General features: G+C 34.8%; 1 protein-coding gene across 1 annotated transcript in view; it reads left to right on the forward strand.

The window, feature by feature from the left end:
- The window catches only part of LOC127162665 (alpha-1,6-mannosylglycoprotein 6-beta-N-acetylglucosaminyltransferase B), a 130,144-nt gene that overhangs the window by 99,914 nt on the left and 6,436 nt on the right, over positions 1-23,794 (forward strand). Inside the window, 8 exon segments of the mRNA XM_051105497.1 lie at positions 511-642; positions 4,827-4,960; positions 9,198-9,328; positions 14,763-14,918; positions 15,616-15,705; positions 15,707-15,763; positions 17,767-17,883; positions 20,922-20,996. Of these exon segments, the coding sequence (XP_050961454.1) occupies positions 511-642; positions 4,827-4,960; positions 9,198-9,328; positions 14,763-14,918; positions 15,616-15,705; positions 15,707-15,763; positions 17,767-17,883; positions 20,922-20,996 (892 nt within the window).

Here is a 23,794-nt window from a genome sequence, read left to right on the forward strand (position 1 = left end):
CTGCATGAGATTGTGATGCGTTTATTGCTCTTTTCCCATTTTCTGTAGATGAAAGATGTGGGTGGCTGAAACCAGCCCAGAATTCATAATGAAATATCAGAAGCCAGTTTAGCAGCAGATCTGTGGTGGTTTACACATTCTCTGCTGAAGCATCTGCTCGCAAACACCAGCGGCTTTGGATTTGGCAGTTCAAGTATCCCTCGAGGAGCTTCCCAGAGAAACTCTCCCAACTGACAAATGATCTCCTGCAGAGAGGAGGAGGTGCACTCCTCACTGTCACCTGCTGTGCGAGTGTATGTGATGATGAGTCACACTAAATTTAGCCCTGAAGCATCATGCTTGGTGTCCCCCGATTTTTATTTTATTTTATTTTATTTATTATTATTTTTTTTTTAAGAGATGCCTATATATAGTTTACAGTTCTATTAAAATGCAATTAGTTGAACCATTTTCTTCTTCAAACCTACACCACTGCTTGTGTGTGAAAATTTATTTTCTCTTCACTTTTAGGTCACTTGGTGTGCCTCCAGGAAGAGGAAGCTGTCCTCTGACGGGCCCGTTACCCTTTGACCTTATCTATACAGACTACCACGGCCTACAGCAGATGAAACAGCATATGGGCCTTTCCTTTAGACAGCACAGGTCAGTTTGAGCCTCTCTTCCAAAAACTAAGCTGCCTTTCTGTCTTCTGAACTCCTGAACCTTTCGTTGCCTGACTTTTTGAAAAAGTAAAAAAAAAACTTTAATTTAGATTTCAATACCACGACTGAGGTGAGTCCCTTGAGCAAGTCACCAAACCCCCAACTGCTCCCCGGGCACCGCAGCGATAGCAATCCGGGTGTGTGTTCACGGTGTGTGTGTGTGTGTACGTGTTTGATAACTATTTAAATGCAGAGCGCAAATTCCGAGTATGGGTCACCATACTTGGCCTCACGTCACGTCCTTTCCTTTCCTTCCTTTCCTGGGGACTTTAAGCTGCTCTATCATATGCTTTATAATGGATTCTGAGTCTTTATTGACTTGGTCATGCCAGCAATCGCACTGTGAGTTCTCAGGCTTTTCCATCAGTGAGTTCAATAATGAATAGAAATGAACTCAGATGCATAAAACGCTGATGAGTACACTATAATACTCCAGAAATATACCTCATAAATAATGGAGAATATTTGTGTCTCATCGCTCACACCAAGACCACCACATGCATAATGTATTAAAATTATTGGAAGATCAATTAGAGTCCATTTCTCATTTGTCAATTGTAAAATACAGTATGTCTCTATATTTCAGTCTGGGAGAGAATGAGACTGATTTGTCTTTTGTGTAATATTTTTTTTTTTTTTTTTTTTTTTTTATTCCACTGCAGTGTTTACAACAGTCCAAGTCTGAATGCTGTTGTTCTTTCCAAGTGTCTGAAATGAGAAATAAATAAATAAATAAATAATAGTCTTTACATACAAAAACTGTGTACAAAGAAGCACACTTTAACATATTTTAACATATATGCTTTAAAAGAATATTGCTAAAATAGACACTTTTTTTTAACCCTTAAATGCATACCTTGGGTCTTTAGGGACCCGGAACATCATTCACTACCCTCTTTTTTTTTTCTTTTTTTTTTTTAAAGTTTGACATCAACTTTCTTAGTATTCCTCAATCTATTTGTTATAAACAATATAACAAGAAAATAATAATAATAATAATAATAATAATAATAAAATATAAAAGAATATCTGTTTTGTAAAAAGTGTATAGGGTCACCAGAGAGGTGTGTAATAGTGTAAGTATATTTTTCATGCGCAAAAAATATGTAAATATCTGATGACTCAATACATGCAATTCACCTTTATTCCTAGAGGTGGCACTGTTTGATGGACAATAATGACTTGATGTTTCACTCACAATTATTGCAAGCATAAAACAAAATAATATTGAACTGGTTTGAATGGCTATACTGCAGAGCAATTACTGTACGCAATACAATATAAATGTCACTGTCATTTGATGGTGGATGTGATGAATAAGCTGACAATCAAAAAATGTACTTTAAAGTCATTGAAAACATTAGTTTTGTGTGTTGAGATCGTGAATATGATCCAGATGCTGAATGTACTATGGAAGTGCACTCTGAGGATGATGACGATGGTACAATCATCTGCTTAGATTGAACCCTTCTAAGTTTCAAAAGGTAGCAAAATATGCTTTATTTTATTATTCTGTAATTGTTCCTAAAATATCAAGAGTTTTTTACTATTGCAGAAGTTAAAGATCCATCCATGCTGGATATATAGGTATATAAAGACCCGAATGTGTAATAATTATTGGCGAAACATTCATGCATTTAAGGGTTGTATTATGATTCATCCTGGTTAGTTTCTTTTTTTCAAGTAATTCTTGAAATAAATACCTGTACTTATATTTGCCTGTTATGTGTTTGATATTGTTCAGAAGTGGGTAGGTTTAGGGTAGGGGTGGGGTTAGGTACTATAAAGTCATTTCTATTTTTACAAATGCATGCAAACCATTAAACTCAAACAACTGAAAACAATGGAGGGCCCTGCACATTGAAAAGTGCATAAAGTGACGCCAAGGGATCCCAAGGGATCCTGACCAAACGTCAATTCAGTATCTGACAAGTTGAGAGCGAGAACCTGTTGATTTAATGGGTGAGTTACACTACTTTAGCTCTGTCTTTTTAACTCTCAACTCTCTGCAGCTCTTACATCATGATTTTCAAAAATAATCAGACATACTGTGTTTGATATTTTGAGCGGATATTTATAGCAGCTAGTTAGTTTATGAGTTTATAGTTTATGAGGTTGCACTACTCAGTGAATTTGATTATTGCATTAGAAAGCTCAATTTTCTCAGAATCCTAAAGCATTCTAAAACAATTACAATTAGTTCCACTAATTGCATTTAATATAAATGTAAATGATTAGTTCACTTCCAGAATTTAAAAAAAAAAAAAAAAAAAAAAATCCTGATAATTTACTCACCCCCATGTGATCCAAGATGTTCATGTCTTTCTGTCGCAAATAAATTAAGGTTTTTGAGAAACATATTCCAGGATTTTTGTCGACATAGTGGACTTCAACATGGACCAACAGGTTGAAGGTCCAAATTGCAGTTTCAATGCAGCTTCAAAAGGCTGTACACAATCCCAGCCCAGGAATAAGGGTCTTATCTATCATTTTCTTAAATATATTTCAGTTCAAAAAAGTAGGGTACATTCACCTCTAACTTTAAAATAGTCCGACATCATTGATTGACCTTTTTTGTAAAGGTCTTTTTTTTTTTTTTTTTTTTTTTGCATGTTCCCTTTGTAAACACTGGGTTGGTAGTTCCACCTGTGTCGTGCGTGACCTTTCCAACATGAGTATGTAATGCGTAAGGTTGGGCTGGTGCAAGATGAGCATTTGTGGTTCAAAAGTAAATACATTTTTATTATTTAAAAAAAAAAAAAAAATTACTGATGGTTTTGCTAGATAATACCCTTATTCCTCGGCTGGGATTGTGTAGAGCCCTTTGGGGCTTCATTGAAAGCAGTTTGGACCTTCAACCTTTTGGCCACCATTGTTCACTATATGGGGAAAAATCCTAGAATGTTTTCCTCAAAACACCCATTTTACCTTGCCAAAATCAGCTCTACAAAAATCATCCTATTCTGGTCGAGGCTGCTTTAAATGCAAATGAGCTCTGCTCGCCCTGTCCCTCTCTTCTCTCTGTGGATTGACGAGCATGTTTACTTTAGCCTAAACTTGCAAACTAGCACATTATTAGGAAAGGCGATTGCAAACATTCATAAAAAAACCCTTATACTCACTTCTGTTGTAAGTGAAGCTGGATTACGAATGATTCGCGCGAACATAGACGGATATATGTAGATCGGGAGGCGCATTCCCTTCACAAACAAACGTAATCCACTGCATCTTCAGCAGCTCAGATGTCGGAAGTAAATGATGACCACTACGTTCATTATTACATCCAGCAACACAACACCTCAATCCCTCAATTCTTGTCTAACTTACATCCCTGCTCCGGCATCAAAACATGGAGGTTGGACTGTTACAGCTGATCTGAGGTAAAACGCTCATGTCAATCAACTATCGTGGGAGCGGCCTCTGTGGGTGTGATTCCCATACTTTTTCTGCAGCAGTTGATATAATAAATCAGCCAGTGTGTGATAGTGGTATTTTAAAATCTATTCATATTTTAGGGGTCACATAGTGTAATCTGATTACGTACTGATAAGGATATCTACAGTATATTCAGTCATATATAATTGCATATTTAATCCTATTAATAAGATTGATATCTAGAATGGAGAGTGATTTAATGACTTCAGTTTCACTGTGTTCCTCACACAAAGCTATCATATGGCCTCAGAAGAATTGGAATTAAAAAGCACCACAGCGGTAGTCCATTTGACTTGTGCGTTGCAAGTCAAATGATCTGCCGCTGTGGTGCTTTTCATTTTGGAGCCTGTCAGTCTGTGGTTACTATTCACTTTCATTTTATGAAAAATATGGAGCAGTGTGAATGATTTGCAAAGCATCTCCTTGTGTGTTGCATGCAAAAAACAAAGCCACAGAGGTCATTTTCTTTAATGGGTAAACCAATATTTTAATGGAAAGCTTTCAGCTAATGTATATAATCACATTTACAAGACACACATTGTTTTGTTTGGTTGAATGGGATGTGTGAGCACATTAGCTGGTATGTGCATCATCACCACCACCACAACAACAACAACAACAACAACAACAAACAAACAGAGTTTTGAATAAAGTGAAAAAAAAAAAAAACACACTTGTTTTTCTGTGTAGGTGCCACATCCGTGTGATCGACACATTTGGCACAGAGCCAGCGTACAATAATGAGGAGTATGCCACACTTCACGGCTACAGGACCAACTGGGGCTACTGGAACCTCAACTGCAAACAATACATGACCATGTTCCGTAAGTATATCACTGCTTATTACTGGCTGGAGGTGAATCATGACACTGCTGCCTTGTTAGAGCCGCCTTACAACAGAATTTTGATTTACCAGAACTTTGAATAAACCTCTAGTCTCTTTCTTTGTATTTTTGTTTTGTTTTGTTTTGTTTTGTTGTTGTTGTTTTTTTTTGTTTGTTTGTTTTGTTTTGTTTCAATAAACTCAAAATTTTAAACTAACAAGTTAAACCAATAATAGATTTTTATTTATTTTATTTTATTTTTTTTTTTTGTATTTTTTATTGTATATATTACTGAAGTCACACACTTATTAAATATAAATTACCAAACATTTTTACTTGTTTTTATTTTTACATTTTTTTACATTGTAATTTGACTTTCTTTTGTAACTTTGTAACGTAAAAAAAAAAGTTTTTTAAAAAAAGGAAATATATATATATATATATATATATATATATATATATATATATATATCCTTTTTTTAAAAAACTTTTTTTTTCTTTAATTTAACAGCATAAAATGTGAATATATATATATATATATATATATATATATATATATATATATATATATATATATATTCACATTTTATGCTGTTAAATTAATGTTTATTGTATTATTTAGTAACTTTATTTATTTACTTATTTATTATTATTATTATTATTATTATTATTGTTGTTGTTGTTGTTATTATTATTGTTATTATGTGTTTGTGTCAGGTACATACTGCTGCATTCATTTGAAATGTGCTACATAGAAACAGATACGAAAGTTTGATTTATTTTAAGGTGTCAATGTTACAGTTTGATTATATATTTAAGTGATGAGTAATATCACATGTACTTACTATGTGGTTAGTTTTAGAAATAGGGTTTGGGGTCCCACTTTGTATTAAGTGTCTTTAACTATTATGTACTTACATTTAAATTAATAATTTGATACAATGCACTTATTGTGTGCATACTTGTTTTTACAAATGCACTTATAATTAAAAATATGCCCTGTAATTACATCTGCAATTAATGTATGTAGTTACATCTATAATCACACTGTAAACCCTACTGCTACCCCTTAAACCTAACCAGATCACCAAACCTGCCCTTAACCTTACCCTTTTCCCACCCTAACAGTAGCAAAACTGCTTAGGAATTTAACATAAAAACAATAGTTATATTGTACCTAACAGTTAATTTTTCAACACACACATACAGAAGTTAAAAACACCTAACATTAAGTGGGAACAGTTTTGGTGTAGGGTTAGTTGCATGTAATTATGCTGTTATTACTACAGTAAGTACATGTAATGTGTAACAAGGACGGCATAAAATAAAGTGATACTGAAAATATTGCTTCTACTAAGTAGCTAAGTAAACAATTTCTTATTATTAGCTTGTATGATGTCTAACTTCTTGATCAAAGAGGTGAGCATCTTGTAGCTTCTCTGATGCATTTATCAGGCTGCATTATAAAAGTTTTTTAGTAATCACAGCACAGAAAATGAGAACAGTGAGCACGTCTGGGTGAGTGTTTTGTGTTTGGGTAGCAGATGCTATAGGCACAGAGCATCTGTAAGCAGGAGAAGAGCAGCAGATGTTGTCAGAGTTGGAGAGTGTTTGTGTCTGTGCAGCATATGCACAAATCTACAACTCCTCACACCGAGGCACTGCTTCTCATTTCAATATATTAACACAACACAAGGCTGACCCAAATTCAGATTTAACAATTTGTTCCCTTTCACTTCATGAGTGTGAATTTGAATTGAATTGGTCGGATGCCCCACAGGATGATGAATTGTAATTTGTATCGGAATGACAGAAATTAAATATATAGACATTCATTTTCAATAAATGTCTCTTTATTGTAGAATAATGCTTTTTTCTTTCTTTCTTTTTCTTTCTTTCTTTCTTTCTTTCTTTCTTTCTTTCTTTTCTTTTCAATCAACCATTTTTCCTTGAACTAAATTCAGTGCAGTCAAACAGTTAGCAGCCATCAGAACTAAATTTGTTATACAAAACGACTCAATTTTCTGTATATCATGTGTTTATATGTATAAATGAAGAGTTCAGATGCAAAACCAGCTAAAAGCCATCTCGGGCAAAAATGAGATAATGATACTGAGTGAATGCTCTCGACACATATTATACGTCCATCAAATACTTTTTCTTCAAACTCGCTAAAATACCAGCCTCAGCCCAATCAGAAGTACCGGTATTTACATAGAAAACTATACACAGGAGACTGATGAAAATGCATTTTTTTAAAGAAAGACATCAGATGAATTTAGCTGGTTTTGCATCTGAACTCTTCAAATGCAATATACAAATCAAAATTAAATTATTGTGAGAAATAAAAGAACTCACCCATAGACAATAACATGATTTTTATTTAATCTACTAACTGTGAGTTTCATGCATTAACTTAAATAATTAGTTTTGAAAACACGATTGAAATATTTTGACACAGTAAACACATTGGCCCCGTCCCCAGACCTGTATGCCATCTTATATTTCATATAGTTGACTGTTAACAAAAATGATGCAGGGTAACAACTCCAAAAATGCAGTTATGCCCTAAAATTCAAGCTACTGGTGCAAAAAATGTTATGTGTTTTGTCTCATATTTATATATACACCACATATTATACAATAACACAGAGGCAGCGAGGACAATATGACACGAGTGCTGATTGTGTCCCAATCTACCACAAGCTTAAATGTATAATTTTATATAACAGTTGAAGTTGATATTGTGTTATATTTTAAGTTTCTTGGAGATGCACACCAGTTCTGTTGTGGATTTCACTGGAACTATTGTTTTGTTGTAAAATATAACAAACAATATTGACAATATTGTGTTTAAAAATACATGTAAATGTAAAATGTTCACTTAATATTACCTTTTTGTTGAACTGTTATATAAAATCAGCATTTGCAATCGTTTGAATATTCAGAGAAAATTGTGTTCTTGCTCATATTTTAAACCTGAAAAACAATAACTCGCACAAGGACATGTTTCTGAATCAAAGAGTTTCTTAAATTGATCTCTATGTACGGTCTGTGTCAATATTTGTTCTTCATGCTATTAAGTGCTATTAATGTTACTTTAAATTGGGGTAGAATTAAATGAATGGCAAAGCTTAGCATTTTGTTCGCCTACCCCCTCCATCACCTTACGTACCCCCAGGGGTATGCGTACCCCAGTTTGAAAACCACTGGTCTACTTGATACTTTCAATTTTTAACACAAAAAAAGCTTTAAATAATCTTTTGTGGGTATGTCCACTGTCAAATTTATGTTGCTATTAGTTAGATCATTTAATCAAAACATCATGTAATTAATTAGATTAAAAAGTGTAATCTATATATGTTAAAATGGTTATGGAAATAGTACATATATTGTATGTGTGTTTAAGTCATTTTGAATGAATGAATGAATGAATGAACAGAGCTGGTACATAAAATGTATTAAACATTATATTGAACAAGCGTTTGCCGAATGTGCTTAATGTAAGAACTGCAGTGGATCTGTGAGTTGATTATTATTATTATTATTATTATTAATAATAATAATAATAATAATAATAATAATAATAATAATAATAATAATAATAATAATAATAATGTTAAATGAATAATTTAAACACTTGAACACTAAAAATAGAAATTATTATTATTTCTTGGTTTACATGCATGGTAGTGTGACCAATAAGTAACATCAAACTGTAAACATGTTAACGTGTTGTTGACTTATTGAAATATTTACTACCTCAGAGGTATTTCAAGTAAATATTTAATGTTTTAGGGGTTTGGCCCTTTATTTAATACATGGTCTAAATGCTTGAGAGGTGCTTTTTTCCCACCCAAATTAAGAAGCATGGATTGCAAAATTGCTTTTATGACATTTACATAACTATTTTGTAACTGTTATGACACACAGTAGGATTTTTAGAAAGGAACATTTAAAAGAAAAGAAAAAAAAGGTGGAATCAATAAATTATGAATGAATGACAATCAAAACAGACTCCATCTGCTTCCTCAATCCATGTTCTTGTTCTGTGCATAGCATTTTATAAGAAACAAAAAGTAAAAATGTATAAATGTTATATGGATTCCTTGATTGACCAATGATTCTGTTCACTGCTTCTCTTTGTGTCATTCAAAATTAATGTAATGGTCTCAGTTGCAATGATCTTGTATAGAACTGTATTTATAAAATAAAAAATACTCTGTTTTTCCTGCAGCACATACTCCTGATAACTCTTTCATGGGTTTTGTGACCGAGGAACTAAACCAGACTGAACGATTCAACATAAGGAGGGACAAAGTCAACAACATGGCTGTGGTTTACGGCAAAGAGGCCAGTATGTGGAAGGTAAGAACGCGTACGTCTGTCAAAGCAGTGGTTTTCCCAACTGGTTACCAGAAACGGCAGAATTAGCAGAATTCTGACACTTTCCCTACAGTGTGTACTGCCAGGCTTACTCAGCATTGGAAAACACTGCACCGTCGCTGCTGTAGACTTGCTTTCAGTCTGTGTAACTGTCAGAACATACAGAGATTGATTGCCTGGCTCCTATCATGGCTTGTTGGGCACACTGATTGCGCTAAAGTGGCGTTTGGATGTGCTGACAGCAAATAACATCAGGCTGCTTTAACACGCTTCAAAGCGGGATGAAAGCAAACATTCTGCAGCATCGAGAGAGACAGGCTGTGAACATCGCCGGAGGAAACTGCGCCCACCCGTCCTCCGACAAAATAAATAAATAAATATATAAAAAACCTTGACAAGTAGCAGACTTTAATCAGAAAGTGTGTTCAAACCGCCGGGCGTTTGGGAGCAGAGATTGGTTTTGATGCGAGTAAAATGTACCCCGGGAGCTGCGAAAAGCTCCAAGCCTTTGAAGAATGAAGTCTCCACGTTTAACCTGAATGTTTTGACTGCCATTTTTAACGCTGTGTTCTTCAGCGGCGTGTTATTGTGTCTCTGTGCTGCTTGAGGTGTGCATTGTCGTGTATGTTTTGTTTGACAGGTTGCCATTTAAAAGCTATCTGCGCTGTGGAGTCCCTAAACACTGACAGTTCCCTCCGGGCCAAATGGCAGCCCACTCGCTCTCATTGTGCATGTGTCACTCAGCCCAGCGCTACAACTGTAAGCTTAGAGATTGGAAAGACAATCATCGGCCCTTTGTCCACCGTTTTTCCCCCTTCTAATTTATTTTTTTGGTCTCTTGTCGACCGTCTTGGCTCACTTACAGCTCCGAGTCAGAGCGTGACAATCATTTCATCAGTTTATAGATGAGAAGGGTTCTCACGGTCATAGAAAAACCTGGAAGAACCAGAGAGTCATTGCGACAGCCCGGCCAGGAAAAGTAAATAAAATAAAATCTTAAAGTATAAAGAATAAAATGTTAAAGTAACTCTCACAGTAAATATATATTTTTTTGTAGTTTCTTAGCTCTTAAATTAAATACAAACTGAGTTAGAATGAAATATTAAATGTCACTGAAACTAATAAACATTTAAGTCAAAATATTCTTGGCCTGGTATTTTTTTTCTTTTTTCTTGTTTTTTCTTATTTGTTTGTTTGTCTGTTTGCAAACAGGCCATTAGGGACTACAGGTGGAAAGATATATTTGATTATAATGTGATGAAAAACAAGAAGGATTTGGCACACTTATACACTGTCCCTATCAAACAAACTACAAATAGCATGTATATATATCATAAACTGAACCAGTTGCGTAATATCACATTAAAATATTAGTTTATACCAAAGAGATTTAACTTAACTTTGGTGCCTTATGGTGGGGTATATTAAAGTGCTGGCTCAGCTTACCCCACATCATTTGGCTAACTTTGCTGCATAGCTGGCATTTAAAAATAAAATAATAATAATAATAATAATTAATTACAAAAATAAATAAATAAAAAAAAAATGCTACCTTACCAATTCAGGCTACTATTCAGTTTTATATGTTGCTAAATCTCATATATGCATCATAAATATTTGTAGACCTGGATAAATTTGCTTTGATGTAACAGCCATTACATCTGTTATGCTAAAAAATCTGCTTTACTTTGACAAGCCAAAAACAGTTTCTAAGTAAATGGGTGCCTTGCACTCCTCCCATACGTTTCTCCTTTTCACAGTCTGGCAGAAATTATGTGTGATTCCAAAATACATGGTCACTTGATAGTAAAAGTGTACAGTTGCCAAGATACAGGGGTTGGGTCAATTTACCCACTGGCTCAATTTACCCCACTCTCCGCTATACCGTTTTTGGAAGTGAAAAAAAGTGTATAATTTACAGTGAATAAACTTAAATTGAAATTCCAATTTCCAGTTACATTTCACTAAATATGTTTCTTCTTATTTTTTATTTTGTATTGTTTTTTTCTTATCAGTTGTGCACATTAGGGTTGTTAGTTTAATGTTTATTGCATTATTTCAGTTTCATGTGTGTTACCATGATGGTGTGAATAACATTGTGCACCTTTTATATATGTTAGTATATGTGACCCTGGACCACAAAACCAGTCTTAAGTCGCTGGGGTATATTTGTAGCAATATTATCAAAATTATCGATTTTTCTTTTATGACAGAAATCATTAGGAAATTAAGTAAAGATCAAGTTCCATGAAGATATTTTGTAAAATTCTTACTGTAAATATATGAAAACTTAATTTTTGATTAGTAATATACATTGCTAAGAACTTTATTTGGACAAGTTTAAAGGCAATTTTCTCAATATTTTGATTTTTTTGCACCCTCAGATTTTCAAATAGTTGTATCTCAATCAAATATTGTTCGATCCTAACAAACCATACATCAATGGAAAGCTTATTTATTCAGATGATGTATAAATCATTGATGTAAACATTATATCAGTGAAATTACAGTATTTAAATGTAAATTTACGTTAATTCCGTTTTTTATTTATTTATTTATTTATTTATGTTTTAATTTATTTATTTTTTATAGTGTGTGACAGAAAAAAAATGTTTATTTATTTATTTAATTCATCACAAGCAATGAAGTCATATCACAATCAGCCAAAAATCATGCATTTTGTGACTCAGTTACAGCACTGATGTTTTGTTTAGCCTGTGGTCAAATAGCATATCTGCCAAAGAAGTAGAGCTCTTTATTTTCCCTACAAAAGAAAGTGAGTGTCTTTTATTTTCTTCTGCTAAGGCCAGTAATCCTCGTTTTACTAAAAAGTGTCGGAAAAGCCCACCCCCAAGACTCTATTATATTCTGGGCTCAGATCCTGTCTTCAACACAAATCTATGGGATATATTCATTCAGTTTATCGTACACCAGCAGTGTGGCATGTGTTACACACTGAAGTTAAATACTTACGAGTAAAGCTTGTGAATAAGTCTGTAAGCACTAATGAGCTGTTTTACAGCTCACTGTCAATAAATGGATAGATTAGGGAGCTAGTTTTACATTGCAAACTTTGTAATATGTCAGCACAAGCATAAAATGTGGTAAAAAAAAAAAAAAAAAAAAAGATTAGATTTAGATTCTGGAAGCGTCACTGGAATTAATCATTTAAGTCAACAAGTTTCATATAAATGAACTTGCTGACTCACAAATAAGCTTTAATTTGTTTAATTTAGATTGATCGATTGTTCCAGATTTCTATAATGATGTTTCATCCTCAGTGCTGTTTAACTAACGTTTGCATTCAGAGATCGATACAGAGATGTCATTAAGGTAGCACCGCTTTTCCGAAGACGGACAGAAATCTTTAATGCGAACCTTAACGAGGCCCTACATCGATTTTCTGAATGTCACTCCGTTGTTTGAAATAGCACGTCGTCTGTTACGCTCCTTGGCCGCACACTCATTAGCGCTAAGAGGAGAAGCAGTTTTGGTTCACGCAAGAATGATTCGGTCATAAATGTCCAGAAGGTAAACTTTGAACTGTTGCAGTCGCTTTGTTTGTCTGAGGTACTTTTAAGAACTACAATATGCTATTTATTAAAGCATGCATGAGAGAGCAAAGAGAACAAGCAGCTGCTCTTTCGCTGTGCAAGGAAAAGGGCCAAATGCGTTTTTATTCTCAAGAGAAGGCGCTTTCCTCCAAAACTCTTAATGGTGTGATATAAGAAATTAGGTGTAACACTTGCCTGAGGAGGTGTATGAATTATTAAAGGAGTAATGATTTAAATAAGTAAATAATTCATACTCCTCTTTTACTGCACATCTAAGAGAACTTTCATTATTTTTCAGAGAAAAATGGTGTGTGATGAGGTGAAAATAGACACATCAAAAATAGCGATGTCAAACTTCTGGTCAAGGGTCAGATTGGAAAAATGGCTACTTAATAACTTTTTTTTTTTTTTTAATGCATACAAAACGGGAATTCTTATCATCCAAAAGCAGCTGTGTGCTTATTTAATAAACAGTTTTAGAGTAAAACTAATAATAATTGACTTATTTCATTCACCCGAAACCATTAGATTGGATATAACTTGATCATATACAGTATAATGAATAATAATAATAATAATAATAATAATAAATACTACTGCTACTACTACTACTACTACTACTACTACTACTACTACTACTACTACTACAACTACAACAATTAAACAGCAACATTGAGAAAAGAAATAGATACTACTAACCTGATTTTTAATAAGCTACCAGGAGAAGGAAAAAAAAAAAGAAAAAAAAAAAAACCTTGGCCTTGGGCTCATTTTAATTACATGTTTCTCAGTCAAACTCTGACAGCATCAAATCAGTATTAATATATGAAATGTAATAATCTTTGAGTGGAGATGGTTGTGAAATTGACTTGAGTCATGAGTAATTAAAGATTTGAGTTATAAGATGTAATATTTTAAATATATCTTGCCAACATAATAAATGGATGTGTTTTGGCATTAATATTTTCCCTCAGAACATTTTGTGAGCCAGAATAGACTTTTTTACTTGGATAAAATTAGCATTTGTGGTCAATGGTCTTGCTCGTTCTCAAGTCATTGAAATTCAGTGTGTAAATACTCTCTAAAATCACTACCATTTATATGGTTTTCACAGTCATAAATTGTGCAACGATTGTGGTCAAATATGCACAGACACAATGCAGAAACACACGTATATATGCACACACAAAGTCAGGGAAATGAAGTGTTGTGCTCCGCTGAGCTCTTATTGAACGACAACAGGAGTGAATTATTGCTGCGGGGGTTCTGGCTACATCAGATCAGACTCTTTGTTTTTTGTCAAAGGCAAATGCATTAAACACTTTTCCTGGAATACTAATGGAAAACTGTAACGGTTCTGCTGTTGTGTTGTAATTGTACACAGCGGTGAGTCAGTTTAACTGCTTTCATCTATAGCCAGTGCTTTTGTTTGTGCGCTGTCCATGGTGCTGATCTCAAGTCAGATTCAAAACTATCCACTCTTTAATGCACAATTTGTATGCATTTTGTGTAGTGTTGATTAAAAACTCTATAATGCATGCCAGAAAATACTGTTCATTTAGCCAGCTGAGAAAAGCTGAAAGACTTGCGTGACTTAACTACATTTCCTATAATTCTGTGTGGCAGTACAATGTTAAAATAGTGAGAAAGCAACAATTAAATGCACTTCATTTTGCATTTTTTTTCTTCTTCTTTTTCTTTTTCCAAAATCGCTTGAACTACATTATGACATAGTAATTACAATTTACAAACTCATAAGTAGGGACTTCTCATGGGACCACATATCGATGTAGCAGGCATCAAGAGACACATTAGTCTTTCAATAGAGTTTATTCTCATTTCCTCCTCGCTTGTTTCAACAGGGCAAAGAGAAGTTGCTGACCATCTTACACCGTTACATGGACATCCACGGGACAGTGTACTATGAGACCCAGCGGCCCCCTGAGGTCCCCGCATTTGTCAGGAACCACGGCTTATTGCCCCAACAGGAGCTACAGCAGCTTCTAAGGAAGGCCAAGGTATTGTTAGCATGATGGACTTTCACATCTAAGGGATAATGCAGTTTAAATAACTTAGTAACTTGCATAATTATAGCCTCATAGTGGTCTAAAGGACTGAGTGTTGCTTTTGTTCTGAAGCATTTGGATTGCAAATTTATACATGGTATAAAAAATAGAAAGGGATTTTTTTCCCCAGTGATACAGATATAGACTCATATATGTTTGCGTTATGGAGGTGTTTAATTATGAACAGCCAATTTTGGCATTAGAAATCCAATTTGTGTGTGCTAACAAATCAGACAGTATTTCTGAGTCAAAGTCACATTCACAGTCTAAAAAGTTATTGCAAAAGAACATTTGGTAAACATATAAATCTCAAAACTATGACTAGCTTTGCCAGACTAATCTAGTCAGTTTACAAATGTAACTGTAATCAGTTACTACCAAGCACTGGTTGTAGGACTGTCAATTTAAATGATACATTCAGTAAATAATATATAAATGTAATACAATAATGTGTATTAAAAAAGACCATCATGCAAGTTCCATAAGAGATTTTTTCTACAGCAGTTATTTTATGTACACTTATACTTTCCTCATCAAATATCCATATATGTTATTAACTGTGTTTTGGTTGATGATAGTATTCAGAGATTTGATTAAACTTGTAATCAGTTAACACCCCTAACAATCCTAAACATCAATTTTCTCTCAGCTCTTCTTAGGATTTGGTTTTCCCTATGAAGGTCCTGCCCCTTTAGAGGCCATAGCCAATGGCTGCGTTTTCCTGCAGCCAAAGTTCAGCCCCCCCTCGCAGCTCCCTCAATCATGAGTTCTTCAGAGGGAAGCCCACGTCCAGAGAGGTAAGAGCAGTCTGCTGACTCAATCTTCTATGCATCAGCAATTTGAAAAGTGGCCATTGTGCACAAAGAAGTAGCTGATTTAAAATTTAAAGAGAGTCACATACTTTCTTTAGTCCAACATGTTTTTTTTTTTTTTTTTGTTTTTTTTTTACAAAAAGTAATTGCGTAATATCATTCTGACACATATAGTATGCATTTATTCCTGATATTTATTTCTAGACATATTTCCCTAAACTAACAGTTTAGTACTCCCAAAATATGTAACATAGCTATCTATACAGTCTATGGCAGCCCGTTACTGTCACTGAATAAAAATAATAATAATAATAATAATAATAATATATAATAATAAAACAGGTAATTGCAACTTTTTATCTCACTGTTTTTTTTTTCCAGTTATAAGTTCACTGATTTCATTTCTCAGAATTGTGAGATATCATATTTTGATGTCACAACACGTGTAGGATGGACAAACTTGCACAAGGATGAAGGTGAAATCCAAAAGTCTTTAATATAACCCACAATGATGATACAGACAGACAGGCAGCAAAACACGCGTAAATAACATACAACAACATACAATAACATGTCTTTATAACATACAACTGTGACTTTATAGCATGCAATTCTGACTTTGTAACTTTATAATTCTAAGAAAAAAAAAGTCGCAATGCCTTTTTTATTTTTTATTCAGTGGTGAAAATGGGCTTCCGTAACAATTAATATACGGTACATACACATAAGCTAATCTATTATAAAATATGTACCATTTCAGATGTTCATAAATTCATAGAACATGTTCTGTCTCAAAAGACATTAGATGATATTAATTGAAATGCCGTAGCGGTGTAAAATATATATTATACTTTTCTAAAGTATTTCATACAAATACAGCCCATACGTTGAATATAAAAATGTGCAAATTTCAGATTTTTTTTCCTTCTTAATTCTACTGCCTGAAATTCACATTAAAATTCAAACTATGCATCCTTAGTCCAAATTAAGGAATTGTGTTAAAACTTAAAAGGCAATGTCAATTCACTTCTGAATGGCACACAATTCTGCAACCCAGGCTCATGAAAATATGTGCCTCTTTATACATTTCTGCAACATTGTAATTACATATCTTATTGCGCGTTTTGCGTCAGTTTCAAAGTGAAATGTCCAGAGAGTGGAAAAACACGTAACCGTGGCCCGTTTTTATTACGTGTGTACAGGCATGTATTGCTGCATATTTATTACACTGCTTGAGGTAAGTATTACGGATGTTCAGAATTCAAATATCAGGGGGAGTGTCGCTAAAGGTTAATACTCTGTCGTGTTGGAAATATCCCCTACATCAAACCCAACCCTAAACCTAACCAATAGTTTTAACAAATGCAAAAGTGATTAAAAAACCATTTGTTGATGCAGCCGTGCTATTTTAAATTTTTTATGTGGATTTGAGCTGTTTTGTCGAACCGTAGTTTTACAGGGTTCATACCAACGCTCTTCATCACTCAAGTGCAACGCTGTATTGCATGAGCTACCAAGCAAACCTAATGAATTACAAAAATCATGCATATGAAGCTGTATATGTGACGACAACGTTCAAAAGTATCAGCTTTCAAATAGTACAGGATGTTTTTTTTTTTTTATTCATAACATAATATTCTGCAAGGAATTGTATGAAAATTAGGCTTTATTAATCAAAACTCTGTACCTGTAAATCATACTTTGTGTGAAAAGGAAGAAAAGTTGTAGTTTTACTGCCTCTGGTGTTCATTTCAACTGGAAGCTGCAGTGATTCGTACACATAGGTACGTTTTTTTTTTTTTTTTTTCGGTTTTGCAGAGATGTATATAGAGGCCATATTTCCAATGAGCCTATGTTGCAACTCTGCTGTTCGTATAATCCCGCTCTTCAGATCTTCAAAGCTGTGAACTGTGAAAATGAACTCGAGCAAAATAATGAATGTAGTGCACTCATGACAGATAGCACTCATGTTTTCTTCTTCTCAACAGGTGTCATCTCAGCATCCATACACTGAAGAGTACATCGGCAAACCCCACGTCATAACAGTAGACTTCAACAACTCTCAAGAATTCGAGACAGTTGTTCAAGATATACTTAAAGAGAAGGTAAACTTTCATTTTCTTTATTGCAGTTCTGTTACAGTTACTGTAAACACCGGTTGTCGCATCTATATATACATACATATGTAGACTGTCCATGTTTGTATTTATCTGTTTATTTATTTTTGATCATGCAAATACATACTGTCATCCAGAACTGTCTAGTTGTTGGAAGAGGACGTTTGAAAATGCTCTCATCTCCTATGGTGCCAATTAAGCACTAAGGTGTCATGCAGTTTTTAGGTCGGTTTAGTCTTCAGTTCTGACTCAGTTGCTTTCTCCAAGCAGAAATATCCCGTTGTTATGGGAACCCATAGAGTACCTTTTGAAAGTTTGAAATTGCAACTTTTTTTTTTTATCCACAGTGCAAAAATAGGATAAGTAAACACAGACAGAAACATGTAGTTGAATGTAGAGAAAAAGTTTTCAGTTGTAGAGATGCACAAAATGTCAGTCTGTCTCTTCTTACTTTGAGTTACACTGTAACGCTCGGCCTTATCAGAAGATGTTACGATAATTAAAAGGGGTCAGATTATACTGTGCGAGGTAAAATAAGTGTTTTTAAAAAGACAAGAAAAATGACAAAAGTAGACTGTATAAATTGCATTTTGACACAACGCACAAGGAACTTAACACAATACAACTAGAATAGCTCAGGCTGTTAAAGGCAAATTGTCCATTTAAATAGTACCATAAAACAGTCCTTAAGATTCCTAGTGGGTTTAAGTTCCAAGGTAAAAGTGTCCGCCGGTGTATATACAGCCCAACGAAAGTGATAATCCAAAACATGTGAGAAACTGGAATGGTAACTTTATAAAACAACTCCACAATCCAGCATGTGTTTGATCAATGACCCTGTTTGTTTGTCATGCTGCTTGCTTTATACTGGTCTACTTCCTGTCATGTGATTAATCCCATGAACATTTAAAGACATACACACATTAAAATGATTAAGAGGATTAAAATGGCTGAGACAACTGTAAAACTATCAAAACTCATTTACAGTCATGGCCAGAAATATCGTCACCCTTGTAATTTTGTCAGAAAATGCAACCCTTCTCTCAGAAAATTGTTGCAGTTGCAAATGTTTTGGTACTCACATGTTAATCTGGTACAATTCCACACAGAACCCAGAAATGTAGTGGACAAAATTATTGTTGGCACCCTTAACTTAATATTTGGTAGCACCCCATTTGGGGAAAAAAAAGATAATACATCAGTCTTTTCCTGTAACAATGAATGAGTTTCTTATACCTTTCTATTGGAATTTTAGACCACTCTTCATTTGCAAACTGCTCCAGGTCATTCAGATTTGAAGGACGCCTTCTCCCAGCTACTGTTTTGAGATCTCTCCACAGGTGTTCTATGGGATTCAGATCTGGACTGGCCATTTAAGAACTCTCTAGCTCTTTGTTTGTAACCATTGCTGAGTTTTTTTTTTTTTTTTTTTTTTTTTTTTTTGAAGTTTGTTTCGGGTCATTGTCCTGCTGGAAGACCCATGACCTCTGGTGGAGATGCAGCTGTCTGACACTGGCTACTACGTTGCGCCCCAAAATTCTTTGGTAATCATCAGATTTCATGATACCATTCACACAGTCAAGGCATCTAGTACCAGAAGCAGCAAAGCAACCCCAAAACATCTTTGAACCTCCACCATGTTTGACTGTAGGGACTGGGTACTTTTCTTTGAAGGCCTCATTTCTTTTTTCTGTAAACAGTGCCATGATGCCCTTTACCAAACGCTTTACTTTTGTTTCATCTGTCCACAGTACGTTCTCCCAGAAGGATTGTAGTTTTGTCACATAAGTTTTGACAAACTCCAGTCTTGTTTTTTTATGCCTTTGTGTCAGCAGTGGTGTCCTCCTGGGTCTCCTATCATAGCGTCCCTTTTCATTCAGATGGCGACAGATAATGTGAGTTGACACTGTTGCACCTTGTGTCTGCAGATCAGCTTGAATTTGTTTGAAGTTAATTGGGGTTTTTTATCCACGATTCGAACAAACCTCCTAATTTTTCATTAATTTTGCTCTTCCGTCCACGTCCAGGGAGATTAGCTACAGTGCCATGTGCTGTAAACCTTTTGATTATATTGCAAACAGTGGACACAGGAACATTAAGATCTCTGGAGATGGATTTTTAGCCTTGAGATTGTCCATGTTTTTCCACATTTTTTTTCTCTCAAATCCACAGACAACTCTTTACAATTCTTTCTTTTCTCCATGCTCAGTGTGACACACAACACAAAGGTTGAGTCAACTTTTCTCCATCTTAACTGGTTGAAAGTGTGATTATCATTTTGCCCACACCTGTAACTTGCCACAGGTGTGTTTAAATACAAATTACAGGAGCATTACATGCTTGAAAAGCAATTATTTCTTACAATTTTGACAAGGTGCCAATAATAAATGTCCAGTCCATTTTTGAGTTCTGTGTGAAACTTTATCAAGTTTGACTTTTCTTCTCTGTTTTTTGTGTTGTTGAAGTGCAAACAAAACCAATAAGCATGTGAATACCCAAACATTTGCAATTGGAACAATTTTCTGAGAGAAGTGGTGCAAACACGTGTCTTTGTGTAACAGTGTCACAACGTAGTAACTGACAATCAGTTTGTAATCTGAGAAGCATATCTGAGCACTGCATTGTAGAGGATTTCCCATATGTAACAACTTTAATATGAGACATACAAAAGCTATTGTATGACTTCAAAAGACACAATTTATTAGAGCATTCTTCCTGTTTCCAAACACTTCTCCCATCTGCCATTGGTCAGCCATCACTGAGTGGTCAAGCCAAGATAGACGAGCCAAACTGCTTAAACTAAAAGATTATTCTAATAGTGCCACAGATATTTTATGGAATCCATTAAATAAATAAACAAGTACATAATACCACACTACACCTTTAAAAATGAGTCAAATGTCCATAGTACATTAATGACATGCATTGTCAGGCATTAGTTCAGTGAACAGTGTGTATTGGTGCATAGGATGCAGAAATATTTCAGGTTTCTGTCTGTGTCTTTTGTCATTTGTCTGTTTGCACAGGTGGAGCCCTTTATACCATATGAGTACACTTGTGAAGGCATGCTGGAGAGAGTGAACGCTTACATTCAACACCAGGTATGTAGACATTTCAGACACAATACTATTGAAGAACAAATGAAGAGTTCAGATGCAAAAGCCATATAAAGTCCATATAATATTTCTCTTTAAAATAAGCATTTTTTTTTTCAGGCTCCTATGTATAGGTTTCTACTTAAGTACTGGTACATCTGATTGGGCTGAGGCTGGGATTTAATGACTTTGAAGTTAAAAGTATTTGATGGATGTATGCTATGTGTCGAGAGCATTCACTCAGTATCATTTTTGACTGAGATGGTTTTTAGAGGGTTTTGCATCTGAACACTTCAAATATAAACAACCATGAATGGTTATGGACAATTATCAGTTTGTGTGTCCACGTGTCTTAATGCCATTTGCTAACATCCATCAGAAACACGCTATTTGAATTCTGTCATCTTTTCTTATGGATTCTCAGTATGTATCTGGATTCTGCAGATACACACTATCATTCAGCATATCATTTAGCAGGGTTGCCAGGTCCCAGATGAATTTCCAGCCCAAACCCAACTCAGAACCCTCCCAAAGAGAATGAAAAGTCCTTTTCTCTGCTTTCTAATTGCACAGACAAGTGCGGGATTGCCATAAAGGACCTTAAATATTTTAAATATGTCTGTCACAATGTGATAAGCTGGCATAGCCAAAAGTCAAAGTCAAATTTAGGCTGTTTATATAGTGCATCAGCATCATTTTAAAGCAGATTTACAGAAATTATGTTAATGCCTATTATTTAAAGGCATATACTTTTTTGCCTAATAAACAAATTTTCCAGATTATTGATTTAGCAGATTAAAATAAGATTTGGTTTACCTTAAAATGTGTATTGTGAGTGCACTACCCCAATTATTTTAACTTGCTATACTGTAGATTGCACACATCTTAACACAATAAATGGAAAACTATTTTCTGATCTCAGTCAAGATCATAATCAATTGCCTGTATACTCTTTACTCTTTACATACTCTTGTTTTGCACACAAGCTTCAGTGTTAAATTAATTTACAATGTCAAACTCAATTAACCTGCCTTTAAATGTCCTATGTGGGCGAAACTCTGTGAAATCAAATGTGTAAAGAGAGTTTCTCCTTTACTCACTCTTTCAGTGGCACTTAGGTTGCCAGGTATTCATTCCAAAGCTCAACACACATTAGTGAAAAACATGTATTTTAATTTTTTCCTAGTCAACAGATCAAGTTTTTGGCATCCGTGGTACATTATATAAGTAGCCCAAAAAACCCACACCCCCGCTTTTGCAAAATAGCTAAATTGCAACCCTGGCAACACTGTCATATTTTACTGTGATTCGGGACACATTTTTATTTTGAATACTATATAGGACAGATACTGTATGAATTGGGAGCAGTGCAAGTCTGTGATCTGTGTTAGACATGCACACGTAGACAAAAATGTAAGAGAATAAGCGCAAGCATATTTTTGCCTATGATGTGAACTACATATATGCTGAGCTTGCTAGTCAGTTGCCTCTGGGATTTGATGTGCACACATAAAGCGAAACACACACTTTTGAGAGCAACCCTCAATGCTTTGTTCAACACCTTAACGCTCAGTCCCACTTTATCTGAGCTGAAACCTGAAAATAACATACTAAAAGAAACTAAAATAACTAATTTGAACTACAGGCATAAAAGAGTCTTTTAAAAGAGGTCCTATTATGCTCTTTTTTTTACAAAGTCTTGATTTTGTTTTGGGGATGTACTAGAACATGCTTTCATGCTTGGTGGTTTTAAAAACACATTATTTTTAACATTATTTTAACCCAGTCCTTTTTAATATAATTTGCATAATTTATTACAATACATTTCTCCCAGCCTGGCACATAAGGCTTGATTAGTTCCAGGTTTAATGAAGGCCCGCCTTCCGAAAAACTAAATGTGTTGTGATAGGTTAGCTGTCCCACTGCGTTGCGATTGGCGAACAGCTTAGATGGTATTTCAGTACTGCCACGCCCCTTAAAGAAGCAAGTTCAGTGTACAACTTTTAGCGCAAGCTAGATTAAAGTGACTCTTACATTTTAAACATTTTATCTTTTTCTTACAAAAACGCATCAATCCACTACAGGAGGCCTTTATTTAACCCCCGGAGCCGTGTGAGGCACTTTTTTATTATGGATGGATGCATATTATTGGACTTGTTTTGGACTGATGAGGAGAAAAACCTGTCTATGCCATACTGTTACTATACAGTAGTGTTGGGTCCTATCATCCGCCTGCGAGATCGCCAATACCTGATATTATCGTGCTAATGTATTTAATTATTTACATACTAGTTTCATTGCCCGAAACCAGCTCCAGCATAAGGCTAAAAGCAGCTTAACATTATCAAAGAACATCATGACTGATTAGCCTAGCCTATTCTAGTGCAAGTTTATGCATTTTCAAAGACACTCGCGTTATAAGTGAAGCTATCTACACTGTATGATGAATAAATCTCTTCCCACACACTACACACGTCTGCAGCGTGTTATGGCTCTGACGTGGCAACCGAAGTAGGCCGCAGCATGTGCATGTGTAACGCAGGGGAAACGAGGACTCCTCTCAAAACGCAGGTTTTGTTGTGAAAATCTGGCAACCCTGATCTCAGCGATCAATAAAACTGTCAGTCAAACAGATCAGGAAGGTATAATTGTTCAGTTAAATTGTTTATTCAGGAACTGTTCCAAACCAATTTGGCAACAAAAACAACCAAAAAAAAACATGTGATCCACCAAAATAACAAAACCAGGTGTCAAGAGTGTGTGTATGTTCATTTGTATGTGTACGTATGCATACGCACCTTGGT

Source organism: Labeo rohita, chromosome 3, assembly GCF_022985175.1.
Source record: "Labeo rohita strain BAU-BD-2019 chromosome 3, IGBB_LRoh.1.0, whole genome shotgun sequence".
Taxonomy (NCBI): Eukaryota; Metazoa; Chordata; class Actinopteri; order Cypriniformes; family Cyprinidae; genus Labeo; species Labeo rohita.